The sequence below is a fragment of the Rutilus rutilus genome (assembly GCF_951802725.1).
Source record: "Rutilus rutilus genome assembly, chromosome: 6".
NCBI lineage: Eukaryota > Metazoa > Chordata > Actinopteri > Cypriniformes > Leuciscidae > Rutilus > Rutilus rutilus.
Genome location: NC_140214.1, coordinates 26,676,389 through 26,697,978, shown reverse-complemented (window position 1 = coordinate 26,697,978; position 21,590 = coordinate 26,676,389). Strand labels below are relative to the sequence as shown.

General features: G+C 37.7%; 1 protein-coding gene across 5 annotated transcripts in view; it reads right to left on the bottom strand.

Annotated features, from left to right (window-relative positions):
• The window catches only part of st3gal3b (ST3 beta-galactoside alpha-2,3-sialyltransferase 3b), a 61,801-nt gene extending 42,965 nt beyond the window's left edge, over window positions 1-18,836 (bottom strand). For 2 of the 5 annotated variants that reach the window (XM_084411095.1, XM_084411096.1), the window contains exons 1-4: window positions 18,638-18,832; window positions 14,864-15,012; window positions 4,065-4,136; window positions 3,653-3,700 (exon numbers count right to left, since the gene is read on the bottom strand). In XM_084411095.1, coding sequence (XP_084267221.1) covers window positions 3,653-3,700; window positions 4,065-4,136; window positions 14,864-14,972 — 229 coding nt within the window. In that variant the 5' untranslated portion in view covers window positions 14,973-15,012; window positions 18,638-18,832. Of the gene's footprint in view, window positions 1-3,652; window positions 3,701-4,064; window positions 4,137-14,863; window positions 15,013-18,637 lie in introns of all 5 variants that reach the window. The other 3 variants (XM_084411097.1, XM_084411098.1, XM_084411099.1) reach the window with 3 other exon arrangements.
• Window positions 18,837-21,590: the final 2,754 nt, after the last annotated feature.

Here is a 21,590-nt window from a genome sequence, read left to right as displayed (position 1 = left end):
ACAAAACAAAAAAACATTTAACAAAAGACCAAATATTTACCAAGCAGACTGAAATAATGGGCTCAGTAAAAAGGACTGATGAACAGGTAAATGTGGAACAAAACATTAATTCAGCTGCTACATTCTCATTAGCAACACTTGTAGCATTCACAGCGTGAATAAGGCATCAGCATTGCTAATCATATGGCACTAAGGCATGGGAAGGAGAGTTTGAGAACGCCTCTGATGCTCTCCAGACAGATGCTGCAGATTGGAAAGGAGGAACTGGTTAGAAAGTGACCACTTCTGAAAAGGAATTATTCACAGTAGGCAATTCAGAGACAGACCCTCCGAGGGTGTTTTAACTGTGGAACCACAGCAAGCAAACTCTTAGATACCCGCCGGGGTCAGACATGAACCCTATCAGATGGAAGCCCAAGTTTTTGATTACAATTTCACAGGGATGTAAAGTGGGTTGCAGAAATAAATAACACCAAAAACTGTCTCTGGTATAGGTTTAGGCTGGTTTAGTAGTGTAACACTGGCAGCCTGCAAATCACTGTGATTTATAATGCAAGTCTTTGCAAAATGAAGAGTGAATATAGCACATTCTGCTATAGTCATAAAGACATCATTCTAGGTATGAAGGCTAAGATGTGGTTTTCATTAATAGTGTATTGTATGTTGGTGGCGTGTGTGCTGTTCTGTATGTATCCCAATGACAATATAATTACTGATGTAATTAACAAAATATTGAAGTTGGTTATACTATTTTATAGATTTAACTTGGGTTTCATGTGTAATGCAAAACAATTTTTAAAATAAAAAAGGAAATATCCCTATCAATCATTTACTTAATCGAAATATTATGTAGCTTTTCTACAATGCTTTTCTAAAATGTCATGCAATCACAATTCCCACAATGAAAATAATCTGTGATATCATTTTTAAAAATATATGGTAATTTTTTTTTTTTTTTCTTAAACATTGTTATTACGACTTAATCAGCACTTCGATGTTTACACTTAACACCCATCGCATTAAGTTCAAGTTCAACTCTGTTATGGAAAAAAAGACTGCACAAAGCACAATACTGACTGTAAATAAATGAGATTCACTTTTTGGTGGTTACGGCCCTGGTGCTCGGAGAAACATGATTTCTTAAAAGTTGGGGGGGGGGGGGGGGTTTCCTGATAATGACCCATGTACACTATCTTAAGACTCTTTCACACCAAGTGTGACATACAAAATTTTTAATAGAAAGATTATTATGCAGCTATTCACTGCAGGGGTGAACTTACTCTGACATTGTTTTTAATGTCTGTTGAAATTTTTTGGTTTCGCCTGGGGATAAAAACACACCAACCAAAAAGATCTGAGAACGACTGATTGCATATACAGTACACTACCATTTAAAAGTCAATTTTCAGCATAATTAATCCAAGTTCAGAAATAATTTTAATAAAAAATTTCTAAAGCTGTTGTGCTGCTTAATCCACCTTTTCAGGATTCTTTGATGAAACATCATTTATTTGAAAAATATATTTTTTTGTAACAATGTAAAAAATCTTTCCAGTCACTTTTGATCAATTTAATGCATCATTGCGTAACAAAAGTGTGCATTTCTTTACACACAAAAAAGTAACTTATTACTGATCTCAAACTTTTGAACAGTGTATCAAATTGTAAAACACGTAAAGACTACAGTTATTGAGCCTGATACTATTAGTGCCCTATTTTAACGAACTAAGCTCATGGTCTAAACTTAGGGCATGTCCGAATCCACTTTTGCTAGTTTAACGACGGGAAAAAGGGTTGTCCCTATTTTCTTATTGAGGAATGGGTGTGTTTTGGGCGTAACGTGCAATAAACCAACCAGAGTCACATCTCTTACTCCCTTTGAAGGCCAGTTGCTCTCGTGCCATGGCGGATTCGCTATTTACATGCAAGCGGAAAGACTGAACGCTCCAGAGCGCAAACGGATCTGCTCGTGCGTGAGGTTAAAGCGCGCAAGCAGACCATCTACAGGACAAGCCGGATTCCACCATATCTTTATCTACACAATACTAATCTTTTACATTGTAATCCTTTTATTTTTATTAATATGTGGCATCTTTGTGTGCTGCTGCCAATATTTGGCATCCCTGTGTGTGTAATAAATAGGCGCATATTACTAATGCACCATTTAAATAATAAAAAAATACTGCGCCATTGACTTTAGACCAGGTTTCAGTTGGTCAGTTGGTCTTTCAGTTGAATCAAAATAGCAACGCGCCAACAATGCGCCCGAACACACCTCGTTTTCAGACCAGCACACCCATGGGCGCACAAATGCATTTGCTATTTAAACGTGGTGCAGAACGTGAAAATGATAATTGCGTCGGGCTGGAACTAGCAAAACACACTTGGGTCGCATTCCAACCCCTTCAATCTTCGACACACAACAGACATTGACAGTTACACAACTACCACTTTGACACTTCAAAAAGTTCACAAAGGGATTGTGGCGAGTAGGACGAGGCCGAGGGCCGTGGGAGAACGGCGCGAGGCCGGTGGCGTGATTGATAATGAGCGACACCTGCGCGACGCCCAGGTCTCGTATCTCTCACGGAGGAGCGGAAGCATAAAGGAGGAGCGGCGACAGTGGAGAGAGGACAGGCCTGAACTTGTGTTGTGTTTTGTTTTATTATATGTGACAGCAGTTGTCAGTGAGGGGCTGCTGTCTTTTACTTTCGTTTTGTATTTGTTTTATTTTTGATATTAAAGTTTCTTGAATGTTCGCCGGTTCCCGCCTCCTTCCCACAACATTGAACCTCGTTACAGGGATCATAAAACTCATAAAACTAAATGAATTTAGCGGTTTAGTCAAAATTTTCTGAAGAGACACGATTGCTTTATATAATGAACAGATTGAATTCAGGCCTTTCTTCTGTCATGTCAAACTAGTATAACAATTAAGCTTGCTTATAGGCTTGTTATAATACCAGTTATGAGGCATGAAATTACAGTATGAAAATTTATATTGGATTAAAGGAGAAACATTATAAATGAAACTTATACTTGACACTCAGTTGCTAAATAAAAATCCTAACGAAGAGAATACACTTAATGTATAGTTGTTGGTACACGTAAAGCTTTTCTTGCGATTTTGTCATGTGTACAGATCCTTCACATACACAATAAGCGCGTTCAGACCCGGACACGCAAGTGGTAACGAACAACAATACCTTAGTTATGTGAACTAACTTTTATTTCAGAAAATATATTTCTAATTGGTGTTATGCCACACATTTGAGCTTCCGCAAGAACCAATGAGGTTCATTCTCGTGTTACGCAGCACGTTTGAGCTTCTGCAAGAACCAATGACGTTCATTCTCATTTTTGTGTGAACTACCCCTTTAAGGTACAGGTCAGGCACAAAGCGGGGCACCTTTCAGGTATCTGTCCTGGCTGGTGTGAGCTTTACTGTCATTCAGCACCACCTGTTGTACTGGTGCAAATTCATTTCATTATTTGTTGGTTTGTTTTTTGTTTTCTCATATCGCATTTGGTGTGAAAGTGTCTTTCGTGAGTAATGTAGTGGAGGACATTATCTCTGGACAACCAGGCCTCCCATAATAACTGCTAGGGTTCTCATGTTGACCAGAGTGCACTCTTTGCAGTAAGGCTGTACCTGAGCCTACTGTTCGTCCCACGGAGACAGGACCCTCGACCACCGGCTCTGAAACACAAGACCATCAATTAGGCCTCGTGGGTTCTGTCCTTGACACAATCTTCTGGAAACTTTGAGGTCACGCTGAATGACCCTCAGGCCAAACCCACAATCGCCAACCTATTTCAAACAGTACGAACTAGAAAGTTGCATTAGTTCCAGGAATTACATGAGGTTGAAAATTTCAGGATCCCCATCACCATAGTTTCCAGCTGATATCATTAGCAAAACTGATTATTTAAAAAAAAAAGCAAAAAAAAAAAAAAAAGAAGCTCAGACGGATAAGGATGTTAGTGCCCAACGGAGAGCCCATTGATTATTTCACCAGTCCCCAATAATCGCCACAACAGAAGGAGCGGTAGGAAGTTTCTACCTTTGGTCACAGGCGATTTGACAGTATTTTTAGTGACTTTAATGACTTTTACTGTGGCTGGCACATCTTTATCTGTGAAACAAAAGAATTAAAAATTAGCAGACCTGCTAAATATGTGCAAAGTTAAACAACATATGATAATGAGGGTAAACATTATGAACATGCAGAAACCAAAAACACACATTAGCATAAAGTGCCTTCAGAAAGTTTTCAGGTTTGATGCCACAGATCTTTTCAAAATGGACAAAACCAGCTTTGAGTCTTGAACATTTAACACTATATCTCCACTGCGTCAAAGCAGCATGTCATCTCACAATTAGGGGTGGGCGATATGACCATCTATCACGATAGGAGTCATTTTATTTCAAGATAACGATATATCACAATGTAGTTATTTTTGTTTTAAATAAGGTTTTTAGATCACAATTTTTTATACCATTGAAATTTCATAAATCTCATCAGCAATTTCAATATCACAAAAAAACTAATACTAAGTAAAAAAAACTCAAGCTTACTGAAGACAAGTGAACAGTCAGTGATAAAATAAGACAAAAGAAATAAATGACAAGCAATAGGATAAAAAAAATACAATAGAACAAAGACACAAATGAAAAAAATTACAGCACTAATTAAGAAATACTACATAAATTGTACGAAAATAATAAAAAGTAATTAAATGTACAAAAAACACTGCATAGTCTTCACTGTGCAAATTAAATATAAATGTATTCTTTTTAAAGTTAGAAAAGTGATTTAGCCAGGAGCAGTGAGGGATTATTTCTTTGTCTTTTGTTGTTTAATGGCACAGACAGCAACAGGAATATTAGGCTGCTGTCACTTTAAGACCAAATGCACAGATCCAATATACTGTGACACATACGCTTTCTCAACTGTTTACGCTCACTTAAGAAATAAATGACTGTTTACGAGGATGACATTTTGACACATAATTGTGTGTATTTGACCGTTCGAACCCAATTAGGTGGCAAAAAGACCTCAGTTCAGTACTTATGCACTCTATAAGCAATGGCTTCATGTGCGCTCTCAGAAAGAGCTCAGAAACCTTCTCTCAGACACATAAACTGAAATGAGTTCTTACATCTCTTTCACTGCTTTTTGCGCTTAAATTGCAATGTTTAAAATTGCATGCAAGCTGTTGTGGCAGCGCAGCACATCAATGTCACGGGAGTGCGTAACCGCAATGGAGACGATCTCCAAAATCTCTCCCGGTTGACAAATTTCTACCGGTTAATCGTGTCTACCAGTATATCGCCCACCCCAACTAACAATATTCACTAACGTGGACCAATCAGCTGTAAGTTTGATGCTAGACTTTAGCAACATTTAAATTAAAACAATCCTACATTTTTACCAGCCTATAAAACAAGTTATTTTAGAATAGTAAATATTACACCATTGCTACTACTGCATAATTAGCTCAAAACAAAGCTGATTTAAATTAGGAGGCCAGAAATCACATGCTAAGTTTGACATAATGGTACGAAGATATTTAATAGCTTTTATTTTATTTAAGGATAAACGTCATAGCAAAAATGAATAGTTGTAATTAAAACAACTTTATTTCAGACGAACCAGAAATATAAAGTGTAGCTCTACAGCTCGTCACTTTAGCTTACTTTAACCAACTGAACTTTCAATGCAGACAGCTCCATTGATTATTATGGGATCTTTTTAGTTTGGATGCATCATGAGGCTCGTGTCCGGTGTAGAGTAGAGACAGCGTAATAGCTCTGCTATGAACCTGGATCTGGGCGAGTTCAGACTCTCTAAAGCTCAATAACATTCGATTCATAAGGAGCATTTGTAAAAAAAAAAAAAAGAAAAAAAAAAGAAGAAATGTTTTTGCCCTCTCTTTGTCATTTATCATCAAAATAGGGTTGCGTTTCCTTCCCTTGTACCATTTTCAGAGCCATTTATTGTGATTTGTCTTTACAATGTGTCCTGAAGTGCCTTTCATAACAGGGTGAGGTTAAAAAAAAAACATCCCAGGTTCACAAAATTTTCCAAAATAAACTGGGCGCAGCTGTCGAAATGTGCCGTTTATAATTAGTCTAACTTTTTCCACAGAGGTTCAAGATACCAAAGTCAGAGAAGGCAAACATGAATTGAACAAACTGAGAACAACTTCCTTGCTGAACACTAAATAATCTCGGAGACTGTACATGAAGAGAGGAATAAATGAAGAAACCTGCCAAATCCATTTCCTCAGCTGCGTTTCTGAGAGCCAATACGAAACCATTAATCAATAAAACTTCAAAATAACTGCAGCAACCAAATAGTTATTTGCCTCATCATCGGTCTATAGCACAGCTCTTTTCCATATGAAATGAAAACACTTTATTCTGTCTTATCAAGTAGAACATCAATCATATTTACACACTATTTACACATTTCGGGCCCTTTTGCAGATCAGGAACACGGGGACCGTTCTGACTTGTCTGCACCAGGACCGAGCCGTATTCCAACAGCATGCTAAAGTACTTCAGTGTTAGTGCTGCACATGATAAACATCATGCTGCGGTGGTGAGTGTGTGCGTGTGTGTGTGTGTGTGTGTGTGTGTGTGTGTGTGTGTGTGTGTGGACTGAAGCCGCCTTTTCACCATCTCCAAAATTCAACATTTGATTGTTGCATTTCTCCCCCTAGTGGCACTTGCATGGAACTTGCAAATAATTTGTGAACCAGCCGTTACCCTCTGCTTATTCAAAATGAATGAATAATAAATATATATTAATATATCCACACAAAACAATTGACCAAAAAAAAAAGAAGAAGGTTTTCTAGAGCTATATAATGCAAATAATTACTTCAAATATAAATCAGTTCACTGTAGCCGTTTTTGCAGAAATGAAAAAAAGGTGTTTGGTGTTTTAAGCCCCCAACGGCTCCTTCCAGGCAGCGAGGGGATGGGTAGGTTTAAGGTTGAGGTTAGGGTTAGCTGCCTGGAAGGAGCCATTGGGGGCTTAAAACACCATCGAGCTGAAAAAAATTGGGACATTCTCACTTTGGTTTTACTAATCTTAGGCCTGGTTTCACAGAAAGGGCTTAGATTAAGCCAGGATTAGTCCTTAGTTCAATTAGTACATTTAAGTAGCTTTTATAAAAGTTCTTTGTTTGTTTGTTTATTAAATTTTAACGCCATGTTAGCATAGTAGGCTATTTCCATGGCAAACACAAGGCCAATATCACAATCCATACAATTTTTATTATTACATAAAACATTTCCACTTGGCATAAGATAGAAAATCTAAAATACATTCGGGGGATACATTCAGAAATATTCCATGTAAACATGTTTCTGAATAAAGGCGTTTTCTAGCAGTATCATAAAAATCACAGTCCAACAGAATATGTTTAAAAGGAGGCCTTTCAATAGAAACCCATGTGTGAGTCTTGAGTGACCCAGTCAGCACTTGATTAGTTATGGAAATTTCGACAATTATGGGGTAACAAGACCTTGAGTCAGAGGCAATTAAAAAGTTCTGTTCTTGACCCTTCTCAATATTTTCCAAAACCAGGAGTAATGTTCGAGACTCAGCTGTGAAGACAAAGCCTTGGTCCGGAATCCAAATGCCATATTGTTGATCTCCTATCACTGCTGCTGCAGATACGCAGTTATCGGTCTATAAATGTTCTTTAGAAAAAAAAAAGAAAAAAAAAACATATTGAGACAAAACAATGGCACAGACATAAGTTGTTTTCAGTTAAAACAACCCAAACATTCTTTTTCAGTCTGGGACTAGGCTTAAGCCTTGTCTGTGAAACCAGGTGCTATTATTTTAACATGCAGTCTGGTGGTTGCATGCGTTCTAGCAGCAAATATGCATACGGTTGGCATAATAAACCATCATCACCCAGCAGCGGCCTCTGTGAATCTGACCCGAACTGTGGTGCTCTCCCTCCCTCTAGTGGCCAAGGAAAGATTGCAAATAGAAGTACCTTATTTGGGATTCATCCAATGAAAAATAGAGCATTCCAATGGACGACCTTCAAGAACCTGCCTTATAACATCATTATCTCTGTAACCTTTCATTGGGCAAGCACAAAGTCTGTATCTTAAGTCAACCATGACACAATATCAAGGTTATTTTGAATGTTGCCAGTAAACATAAGAGTAAGTGCTTGCATTAGGGAAGTGCACAACGAATAATTTCATTAATGTTTAAACGAAAATGTTGCAACCAACTAGTTGACTAGGTATTGTAAAGCGCCCGTGACAAGAGCTGTTGGCTCGGGACCCAGCTTCAAGTTCGACATGTCCTGACCTGGGGCTGGTTGTATAAACTGCTAAGACTAGACTTACAAGTTCGTCATCACATTTCTTCCTTCAAGACTGTTCAGAACTGTTAAGTCAGTTACATAAAAAAAACGTAGATTGGTCTAATTTGATACTAAAAAGTAAGGCTGATTCACCCTTGACTAACCGGTAGTTGGTCATACTAGTACTTAAGACAGTCTTACCATAATGACTATGTTTATGCAACTGGTCCCAGATCTCATTCACCTTACGGTCTCTCAACTTTCCTGATTCTGGACCTATATACAAAGGTTGAAACAATCCCATTAAAAAATGTAAAAATAAATAAACCCTTTTGAAGCATTTGCTTGGTGGGCTCTTTAATATTGTATTAACAGTCCTGGATTTAAGGAAATATCTACATTTACTCGATGTATAAAAAGTAAATGGAACTGATCACCACTCAGTGTTATTTCCAAAATAATGCAAACATTTTTGGAATTTTTGAACATATTGTTGTGTAATATCAAGAAAATGCAATTACCTGCCTCCTTGTTTATTATAGATGCCTTTATTGTTACACATATTTAGCCAATGTATTGGATATAATGCATTGCATTCAATGTTGTTATTTATTCTGTTTGTAAAAGATGGCTTATATTGTTTTGGCATAGATGTACAGTAATTGGTTTATGTATGTATATGTGACTGTGCCAACCCATGTTAAGAGGAGCAGAAAAGTGTGATTATGTGTGTGCGCTAGACTCCTAGAACTTTAAATGAACTCAGCCATCTTAGCTGAGTTTACTGTAGTTCAAGGACATGAAGAAGTGGACCGCTTGCACCTGTCTGGAGAAGGATCTGTCTGGAGAAGGAGTGTCAACCAAATGCCTGTTGTAAACAAGGAGTATAAAAGACTGATGAACTGACTGCCTCTGGGTAGACTGATACGCCAGTGCCCCCGACGCCTAGAAGCCCAGAGCTGAGGACAAGAAACCCCAAGCAGAAGATGAGAAGCCCAGAGCTTACTACACCTTTGATTCAAAGCGTGATTATTGTATTTTATACTTAAACTATGAAGTTTTATTTGCCTTTATATTTTTGTTTATTATAAAAAGAAAAATAACCAATTAAAATAAATTTAATTGATTACAAAATCTGCCTTCTGAGATGTATGATGCTGGAAGACTTTTAATGAGAACACACCACAGAGGAGTCTTCTGACCAAATTGTAAGTACCTTTTGAATGCTTACGGTTTAGGTCAGATTTGACTTTCTTTACCTTACCTGAGAATAATAAATAAATAGGTAAAAGGTGTTAAGAGTAAAATACACACCGTAAAACAATATTTTTGCACAGTTTTTGCGAAAAACGTGCCTACAAAAAGTATAAAGGTACAGAGGTAATGGGGGATTACAATTTCATAACTTCAAATCAATAACAGTTTGCACTACAAACTTTATAACGTTTCATTATTTTTTTCTGACACACAACATGTCCTCTTCTGCGGATCTGATAAGCCTAAACAAACAAGGAGCCTCTAGATAAGAGAACTGAATTCACTCATTTCATAAGGAATATTGGTTTATGCAAAATATTTCATATTTTCCAATCAGGGCCGTTTAAACGATACCCTTTTGGGTGTTTTGGCCATTCATTTACACAACAACAGTGTTTTGGGGGCCTGAAAACGCAAACTTTTGAAAACTGGTTTCAAAGTGCATGTTTCTGAAAATGATAATGTTATCGTCTCCGTGTAAACTGCAAAACGTGAATTTGTGAAAACGGTGACGTCATGCACATGCGTATTATGTGTTCCGTCTATAAGCGCATAGTGTTTCTTTACAACTACTTCTGAAAACATTGTCGTCTTAACGCGAAAAAAACTTTTCCATCTTTAGTAAATCGTTGTTGTGTAAACGTAACCTTAAATCTCTTTGCTGACACTATGGATCTAATTTAAAAACCCTTCTAGAAAACTGCTCATGACTTGTTTTTCATATGGCTGATTAACTTTTGAATGATGAAACCATAGATATATACACATTTAAAAAATATAATTTTAATGTCTTTTAGATAGAATCACAATGCAATGCATCTGGGTCATTCTTAAAATATGGTGACAAAAATTTGACTGTTCGGTCACGAAACTAAATTCAAAGAAATGCACTAAGCTTCCGACAACTCTTTCGCCTTTTTCAAGACACGAAACAGCTTAAAAAAATCATGAGTGGGGTAATACTGATGGAATTTTTGTCACAGAATAAAACGGGAAAGTGTTCACCACAGACCTTATTTCAGCCATTTAAAGGTGAACTAAGTAACTTTTTTTTACCTTAACTGAACAGCTTCGGAGTCATTGGAATGGTTATATTACTTATTTCGGGTTGAATGGTGGTCGTTTCGCACCCCCCTGGTGCCCGTGAGCGGAAAATCCGCACTTGCAACTTTGGGGCGGCGGGCCTCCGGCCGCCGCGTCAGGAAGTCTCGCGTGATATCAGGTCTCGCGATGTAAACAATTGCTTTACGGCCAAAAGAAATCTGCTAAAATGCCGTCATTATTGCGCTCCCTCACGCTGTTCGAACCCGAAGGAAGACGACGTTTTAAAGAATGTCTCATCTGCTTTGATGTCGTTGATCTACTAGCCTCTGGTGTCTGAGAATAGCCAACGAGTTTTTACAACAGTGTTGACAAATATCTATTCCGAAGCTGTGGGGGGAGCTCTAGAGAGAAACCTGCGAGCAAAAAGCGAGAATACAGTTACTGAATGCAGCTTTAACCAAAAACCCATTCAAAAAGCCCACTGACTTTGGGACGATGGAACCGGAAGTGCTAAAATGCTAACTCGTTTCTGCGTTTTGGCCTAGAAAAAAAGTTTTGGTGTGGGGAAATCTTTTTCGGTTCATTTCAGCCCGTCGAGGTCAGACGTCCGCGGGTGAAAACATGAACACACTGGAGAGCTGCTTTATAGTAGAAAAAAGTTGTACTTCTGATGAAACACTGACACTGTTTTTCATATTTAATTAATACGGTAAAGCTGCTTGATTTTAAGCAATCTATTGCATAAAGTGCTATATAAATAAACGTGACGTGACTTTACAAGAGTGTCGAATTGCAGAGCTCATGCAAACATTTCCACGTTGCTATGATGATCGGATTCTTTTCTTATTCTTTATTTAATGTTTTCTCAATTTTGTGGTGTTTATTTTGTTATTGAGAGGAAAGCACACAGCATATATTTACATATTCATCTAAACGCCACTCTCAGCAGAGTTCGCTAACAGTATGCCGCTGCTCACGTATTTAAGTGTGTTGAGTTCAGTCTTAAAATGTTTCAGCTAGTCATCAAGTGTGTCCCCAGCTAGTCAAATCACTAGAGCTGCGGCAATATGGGTCTCCCATGATTTGGTTCCATACACAATATGAGATTCAGTTTCAATAAAATCTTGATTTTGATATAACATTTAAATGACAGTACGGCAGAATCTAAATTGGATCTATTGTTCCATCACTACAAATAAATGGTGCGTGTTTTGAGATGCTTGACAAAATGCATCTTTGTTTAATTTATGAAATTAAAACTGATTGTGATTAGCAACAATGTCAAGGTGTTACCATCACCACTAATACCATCAGCTTTTATGGGAGAAACTGAACTCAATGCAGAAAGTCATTATTTGAGAATGATAGACCTATAAAAGACTCTAATGAAGGACACTCTAAAATGAAAATGCAGATATAGACCTTTTCACCAGCCAACAAATAAGTCATCCATTATAATTGATCAGGGCCGGCCCTGATCAATTTGCTGACCTAGATTTAACCTGGTGGCTCTTGCATAACAGCCCATTCCATACCATCATTGTGTTCATGATATTTTTTTTTAAAAGGCTTATGATAGTTAAACTATAGAAAAATAGCACCTAAGCCACATTATAGCCTAAACACAAATAGCAAGAGTAATTAGTCTACATCTAGCATTAATGCACAAACTATCCATTGAGCACTAGAAAGTGTTTGTTTTCCATTAGATGGCAGAAATCTTTCACTTAACTATAGCCGCTTTCCGACCGGAGGAACCTTTTCACAGTTCCTAGAACTATTGGCTAAAGTACCCGGATGTCGGCGTGTTCGCACCGCAGGAACTAGGAACGATTTTAGTTCTAGGAACTCCATTTGGAGGAACTAATTTAGGTCCTACTTCAGAGTAGGGTCTAAACCAGCACTATAGGAACTACCCGTGACGTTAGTGTACGCTGATTGACCGAACGCACGCGGAACACCAGCACCCGCCATTTTTAAAACAGCTAGAATGTAAACACACAGATTATAGCCTTTATATTTACTCCAGAAACTAACTACACAAACATGGAAAACAGTGATAGATGGGTCTCTAAACCTTTATGCTGAAGAGAAAATCCAACGCAACTTTGAGGGGACCAAGCCAAACATGATTATGTTTATCTGCCCAGCTAGCAACACTGGACATCAACCACACGGCATAGGCTAATAACCTTTTTTTCATATACTGTCTACTTTCTATAACAGTTCTATCTAATAACATATTAAACAGTACTGTTAGACAGATCGCTAACTAATAAACAGAGAATGCGAGCATTGTTTGCTCTGCCGTTCTCAGCGCCGCCAAAATAAAGGTCCGTCGCGCCGTCAAAATAAAAGTCACTGTGCTTGCCCATACCCCTCCTACCAGTTCCTATGGCCACTTGGCCAGTGTGAACGCAAACAGCAAAACTGAGTTTGGGGGAGAGTAGTTCTTAGAACTGTTTAGAAGTGGACAGTTCCTAGAACTAAGTTCCTGTAACTACTTGGTCGGAAAGCGGCTTATGGCACGTTTCATGTTTTCACCATGAATAAACTGTTTTCACACTGCCTGGGGCCTCTGGAGAACCCAGAAGAGCTGTTTGCATAAAGTTTAAAAAAAGGCTAAAAATAACTGCAATTAATTAGCAAACATTACTAGTATCTTACTACTATGCAATTAGATAAACTGTTAATTCATTATTACATCACTTTACCTCAGTCTTTATCCCCTTTTTTCCTCTTCACTTAATAGTATTAGGGCAAATAAAATAAATAATTTTGGCACCCCAATGGATGAGTGTTGCACCTAGCATTTGCCTATTCTGTGGGCCGGCCCTTCCCAATCTAAAATAAAAAGAAGATTATCCCTAAATAATATAATATACACAACCTGCAGACAAAAAAAACAAAAAAAAAACAAGGCAACATAAAAAGTAAAAGAAAGCGGGAAAACCACAGACTTGGCAACGCTGATTAAACCTTTACCAAAATCACACCGGAACATTCAGATCTTGAAAGCCGGCGTCTATTAGGAGATCAGTCTATCGGCAGATATATTAGGGACTTGCTGACGCTCCCGTATACATCTGTGTAAGCGCTAGGTGAAGACAACAACATGTTTGCGAAGCGCTGATCCCAAAGTCACACTACTTCAAAGTCACTACTACCACAGTCTTTTCGACCACACAGTACCATTATTTCTGTGCTACAAATATTCAATTATCACAGAAGTACTGGGATAAAAGTTGATAGTCTACGGTAGCGATCAAAATATAGCAAATCACCTTTTAAAAGTAACTCGATGCTTCCAATAAGGATTGTATCGATTACATCGTTATGCCACTATGTGTCAACAAGCGACTGTTGAAAAAAGGAATTTGCCATTAAATCATTCATTCAAGAGATTCGTTCAAAAATGTGGATTCATCCACTAATAAAACAAGTTGAATATTTATGAGTGAGTCATTGAATCATTCATTCAAACCGATAAAAAAAATGTTTTGGTAAAAAAATATACTAATGTCATAGAACCCTAGCAAAATTATTTTAAAGAAAGAAAGCCACCACTACTGGTCACATCTATGGTTAGATTGATTTGTTTAGATGCTTGCCCTACGGTCAAATGAAGCCCGGGTTATCACTGACTAATACTTATAATATTAAAAATTATTTGTGTTAACTAAAAAAAAAAAAATGCTGAAATAAAACAAAATATAAATCATACTGAAAAAATAAATAAACTAAACAAAAGTTAGAAATATTGCCTTGAAGTTGAAGCACTAAAATTATTAACTGAAAATAAATATAAACTAAAAATAAATTAAAGAATATATTTTTAAAAACATAAAATGACAAAAGCACATGACTAAAAATGAAAGCCAATTCAAAATATTAATACAAAAATAAAATAAAATAAAAATAACACCGCTTTGAGCAAACTATTACAAAACGTGAGCTCTTTAAAAACAGTACTGCAAACTCTGTGAACCGACACAAGTATAATCACTTTGAGACGTGATCTGACCTAAACAACCAGTTGTGTGGCAAGCACGCAAGCGGACTGTTAAGCTTAATAATTCAACTGCCAGAGGGTCTAACAAACAAACTGTGGCAAACATACATATTGACTGACTGAGCAAAAGGCGCCCACGTACAGAGAGGTCACAACCTGACTCACATTAACAGATAGATGGCAATACGAGGCCTGAGAACTACTCACGTGGCTTCTGGCCCCACACGTACAAATGGAGCTTCCCAGAAGAGTAGTAGATAAACCCCAAGACCAGCATGGGACACAGGACGAACAGTAGTTTGTGTGCAGGCTTCATGTTCCTCAACCATTCACATGGTACCGTGTTTTTACATCACCTAGAAACAGGATAGAAAAGTCAGGAAAGCTGAATCACATGTTCACAGCATGCAGTCAAGCAAACAGACTCTCATTATTAAAAGTACACAAGTCAGTTTGTCAGCTGAGGAACAAAAAAATGTACACACACGCATACACGTTTTTTTTTTTCCAGAAATTGATACGCATGTTTAACAATTATGCATTATAAATTGATTAAAGGTGACAGTAAAGATATTTACATTGTTCCAAATCAATCAATCAAGGTTTAGGTTAAGCGATTAAGGTTTTAAATAAAAGGTTTTGGATATATTAAATGATTTAAATAACTGAAATTATACTTTAAAAATGAAACTAAAACTGCCAGTAGAGGGAGGCGAGTCACTCCCTGTGTCTCAATGTCCATTCTATCCATCCTAAATGGTATGTGAGATTAAAATAAGTGTGTCCCAAAGCATAGTATGTTGAAAAGAGTATGTCAGAAGTCCCCGGATGGTCTACTATTTCCGGTGGATTTTCAAAGTGTGGAAAAGAGTAGCCTACATACTTTTAGGGCGTAGAATTTTCGCTGACGAAATAGATATAAATCTGCCAATACTGTTCTTAAAATGCAAGTCACTTAATATTAACTTCATGTTTATCGAATTGTTGTATAAAATCAATATTACATTTGCCAAAGTCCTTTATAATCATTAAAAAGCTGTTACTCGTCTGTTCATCTGCAAAATGAATCTCTTATTTACATTGTGTCTGTACTTTGTTATAATGAGAGGATTCACGAGCCTGCATAACTCAGCACTGAACAAACTTCAGGGTTTTGAGCGGTGAGTGGATTTTAACTTAAACGCCTCTGATTGGCCACTGTGTCTCAAGAAATGAGACACGTTCTCTCGTCACGCTCGTTCTCCAGAGTGCAAACACAAATATGCACAAATGCCGCTTTTCAAAATCTGTTCGGCCAATATGCTGTTATTAGTTTCAGTTGAGGGTGCACCCTCTAGCACCCCATAGAACCGGGCCTGATCGGGTCAGTCGCACTGGAGCTTTTTTTTTTTTTTTTAAATGGCTGCTTTGGGGCAAAGTGAGCCAAATGGTGTGAGGTAAACTGAGCCAGCGTTTTAACTTACGTTTTAAGTTAATGTGTTTGTGACTCAAGGCTAAATTACTGTAATGCTCTACTGGTTGGTTGCCCTTCAACCAGATGGAACTAGATAAATATTCTGAATGTTCTGATCTGTAATGCTGCCTGAATCATAATCACACACAGTTCGTTCATTGGCCAGAGGAGACTTGGCTTGACTACAAGAACACCAAATTATTATTTGATAGGAACCAGAAGATGCTTAATCATATATATCTTTCCACCTGCAGTCCCTAATGGCCTAACAAGTTCAACATTGCAGAAAAACTACCATGCCAAGAACCTTTTGACTAAAATGTTTATTAGTTTCAGTGACATTTATTAATTCATTCTAATTTAGTATTTATTTAATTTTACTCAACAAACTCTCTGTTTAGTCTGTTTTGGGGAAAGTTACAACTTTGGTTTTCAAAATATTGTTTCAGAAATGCAAACAATTAAAGATATTGAAATTTCAACTTCATTTGGTTGGTTTGGTTTGGTTTAATATTGGTAAATAGCTTTAAGAAAAGTAAAATGATTATTTGTAAAAGGAAATTTGATTATTAAATTATTTTTTAAAAGGTGTAAATTACCTTTACAATTTCACATGAGGTTGATTCAGATTCAGTTAGATGGTCAGTTTACACCCAGATGGTGCAACTTACCCACTGACTCGGATCAACTTACCCCTAACCCGGAGTAAATTGAGCCACAAGAACACTTTCTTTTATAAAAAGACATTTCACATTTTTTAGAACCCTTTGTCATATATATATATATATATATTCTGATCATTTAAAATGATAGGAAATACCCTGAAATTACTTCAGATACTATCATTGTACTTCTACCTAAAGTAAAAAAAAAAAAAAAAAAAAGGCTCATCTTACCCCACACTCCCCTCAGTCAGTTGCAAGATTTATGTTTAAACGTTAATGAAATTAGTTGTTGTACACATTTCAATGATAGCTTTGTGTGAGAAACAGCTATTATTGTGTGGCTGCAGTTAGCTCTTTCGACGGCTGCCTCACGAGCTCAGCTTGTACGTTTTCTCGACGGAAACAGCTATTATAAATATAATTTACATTTGTGTGCACATCCAAATGGGAGGAATATTTTCAGTAAATAACTTTTATTTCTGTATGTTCTTCACACAAATATATCGTAAGACTTAAGAAGACTTCATTTTTGGAGCTTGACTGCGCCTGTTCACCACCCACTTAGATTGTAGGCTATATGGAAAAGAGAAGCATGAACATCCTGCCAACTATCATGATGACTATCCCCTTAACCACTCATGGTATAGCATGTCAAGGGAACAGTTTATGGGAATTAAATAAGAACAATTCTGAGTGGGGGAAAAATTACAGAAGCTCAAGATGGATCAAAGTCTGTCATGATAATTAGTAAAATCCACTAAAATTTGTTGTCATATGAGCAGCGCAACAATAATTGTAAACTTAGTTACTAAAATTTGTTGTCATATGAGCAGCACAACAATAATTTTAAACTTAATTAAGTGCTATAGAGATTATGTTCCCCTGTATGATACCTCAATGCCACAGAAAAACACACAAATACAGAAAATACAATCAAGAAGATGATAGTTAATACAGGTGTGAAAGTTCATCACATTAACTATAAACATGTTTCACTAACATTTGATGACCAGAAAGTGTCACAACACGTTATCTTCATTTAGAGGAGTAAATAGATTGTTTAATCACTTAGAAACCTATTTTAATACTGCTCTAAATAAATAAATACCACTTGTGTTGATAACAATTACATCTAAACATGTCGAAATGTTACTTGTTTGTCACACTGTATCAATAATTCACCCTATTAGTCTAATGTAACGTGGCATTTAAAACAAGTGAAAGACGGGAAAGTCAAGATCCATATTAAAGGCAGTCACTCCTCGATTTTATCTAGCTATTTTCAGTTCGTCAAAACACAACTGACTCACAGAAACAGCACCCGAAGAGCACAGCGTGATAATGTTAGGCTATCTTGAAGACTTCTGAGTGATAATGGCACTGTTATGTCCCGATAGTGCATGTTCGCATTTCTCAGACTGAGAGCGCAGGCAGGCTAACGGTTTACCCTCCCCTTTACTTCACACACAAACCAATGGTCAGCTCTCAAGGTAAACACAACATAACCGATACATTTCGACACGCCAGACAACATAAACGCGGGTCTAGAAGGAGAACAGGGTTAGAACACGTTACATATTGTGGAAAATATGAAGGAAACGCGATGGATTATACGTGCTCAGCGGCCTAAAGCAAAGCAGCCTATTTGCGCTCATTCAGCTAGCCAGCCACACACAGTCCAGACGGGCTAAAACTCATTCTCAAGCATACAGCATTTGGTACTCTTTTTTGATGTTTGGCAAACCGGCGCCGAGTTACCGGTAGTTAGTCGCGCAGATGGAACGGTAGCTCTGTGGTAAAACAACCGTTCGTTATAACGCATATAAATGTCCATGAAAATTACCCCTTCCACTTTTACATTACCTGTCCCCACCAGTCGTTAAAACCCTCGGGTTAAAACGTTATCGACCACATTTTCCTTTTCCTCCGCCGTTACTGTCCATCTCTCTTCAGTAAAAAATTGCGCGGATACTTTATCACCTCCTCAAAGCAACCAAAGTGAAGCTGCGTGTTGGTTTATTTGGATATCACCCTCCCCTCTCTCACTCTCTCTTTCTCTCTACTCCGCACCGTTTAAGTGGGAGGTCTACAGACATGGTCCTAGCACCGTCGTGTCTCAAATGTCAGTGAGTCGACTACATAGACTGCATTTAAGACAATTTACGCATTACAAAATGTGAATTTTGCGACATCGTCCACGTGTTCAAATTCGAATGTTCGACTGCTTACAGTTCCCAAAAATGCAATCTAGTTCATTAATAAATGAACTAGTTTACAAAAACTATCCGAAATATTCAAATTTAAATTGGATTTAAATCAAATTCCAACTTTCCGACTCAACTCTCTCCGGAATACCGAGAGCCGATAGCAGGGGCAGCTGATTTGTAGTGACAATTTTACTTCAGCTAAGGGGCAAGTAACTTTTTACATTTATCGTCATATAGCCTATATAACAATAATGTTTCAAATAAAAATATTTTCAGATGTAAATAAATGTATAGTCCATGGTTTAATGTCAATGCAAATCATAGGCCTAATTTGTTTCTAAATGAATTTGTTTAAATGAGCCCAATCTGCAATAGCGAGCCCTTACATGAAATTCAGTAAGCACATGAATGAATAAAATTAAATCAGAAGCCGTAATGTGTCTACTTTGTTGGAACATTTTAGACTAGAGCATGTAATAGGCCCAATGTCACACCGGCATGTTAGTGATGATAGGCCTACGTCATGTATAGGCATAGCCTAATAATCGCTGAATAATTTTTCTGAAATTATTCTTTTAAACGTACTGTTGTAAAGAACCGATCACCTAACTGAAATAGTCTACATAATGTTGTTGTGCCTTCCTTCAACAGTCAACTGTGCTTTGAATATTTATAGTGTTATGTGGCAGTTTCATGACAATGAATCCATCTTTTCATAGGCTCTGTCTTTCTGTTCTTCACGTGGCAGTCTCTCCTCGTCAGCTATTGCATTATATCTTTGCAGTTGTGAGCACATGATGGGCCCAGTTTGTCCTTTATGCCATTGGGCAGCATTTTAGTTCCACCATTGTTTGGAGCAGCTCTACACATGTTTTAGGCCTTTTTGCTGGAAAGGGCTATTATTAGGGGTCTAAACACTGAAGGTGCTGGAATCATATTGTTTCAATTGATTTTCTTCTTCCTTATTATCTGGCCTAAAAATGTATGGGCATCAGAGACGGTAAATCACAGATACACCAAACTCAGCAGGATGGTCCCAATCATGCACCTCACAATTTGCGGGAATTTGCATTTGCAGTGATACAAACAAAATTTTCCCCTGAATCCTTGAGTCCATTTCCACATTTTTTTTTCCATTTTGGATTTTCTTAAAAACCTACTTTTTCAAACTCTTCCTAGGCTGTTGGTCTTATCTTCACCAAAAATAGGCACACGGAAGCAGGCCCCTCGCAACAAGGCAAGCAAACCAAGCAATTGCTTGGGGCCCCGAGCTGGCCAGGGGCCCCAAGACAACAACTGGTTAAGAATAAAATGCAACGACAAACTGTGTGAGCGCCCCTTTGATAGTCAATGCAGTAAAGTGCAATGACACTGTTATCGGGTTCCCTCTCAAGGGGGCCCCTCTCAATAGTCGCTGACAGCAGCCAGCCAACCACGTGATCTCTGCTGCCGGCAAAATACAAAAATACGACTCGCAGTCACTCGCAGTCTCGCACGCGTGACGCATCACACCTGCTGTGCGTGCTGTACTATTCTGTAGCTTAAGTGCAACATGGAGCTTGAAGAAGCAAAGAAAAAAATTAAAACAGGATAATTAACTTTGAGCAAGTTTGGAGGAAAATCGGAGGTATGGAAACATTTAAAACTAGTCGTGGGTGACAACTATGAGTTGGTTTTGTCTCGTGCATTAAATGCGGCACGCGAGCAGCCTATGACAGCAAAAAAAAAAAAAACGGGGACTTCGACGATGAACAAACACATGAAGCAGTCTTGCCATGACAGAAATGATGATAGTAGTCAGCCTCAGCCCTCAATGTCCTCTTTTGTTACTTTTCCGATCCATTCAATTATTTCTGAATAAACAAACAACGCAGTTTACATGCTTCTTCCTTGTCACATTATTCATTAACATAATAATTAATAAATGCAAGCACAATTATGAACTTGATAAATGTTACAGATATGTTTTACTATGCACAAACAAATGCCTTTCAACTTGCATGTGCAAAATCAGAATTAAATGAATGTGCTGCAATTTGTACAAAAAGAGAGTCTGTAGCCTATGTGTTTTAGCCATTAAATAAGCACATTTAGTTTCAAGTTTGTTAAGTTTTGTTAGTGGGGGCCTCCATGTCCATTTTGCTTGTGGCCCCCAAATTCCTTCAAACGGGCCTGCACGGAAGATAGGGGTAGTGCTGGTCAAACGTTTTTACAAACGATATAAGTTTCTACGAGTTGACCTATAGCTGCTGAACGCAAAATCCAAGCTTAACGAAACTTGACACACATAGACAACAGGACATCCTGAGGGAGGGTGCACACCAAGTTTCGTACAAGTCCACCAATTGGGGATGCTGCATATAAAAAAACATTATAACTCCATAACCATATGATCCATGAAGTGGAAAATTGGTGTGCATCTTCTTTGTTGGACGTAATAATATATCCTCTAATATGACTCGGATACTACAAAAATATGTCCACAAGCAGCCACTTAAATTTCAGCGGCTAATAACAGCAAATCTTAATGGCCTATCATTGCAAGCCTCATATAGTGGTGCTATAATAAGCAGCTTTACATTTGAGCTACTACCTCCGCAACTGTGTGT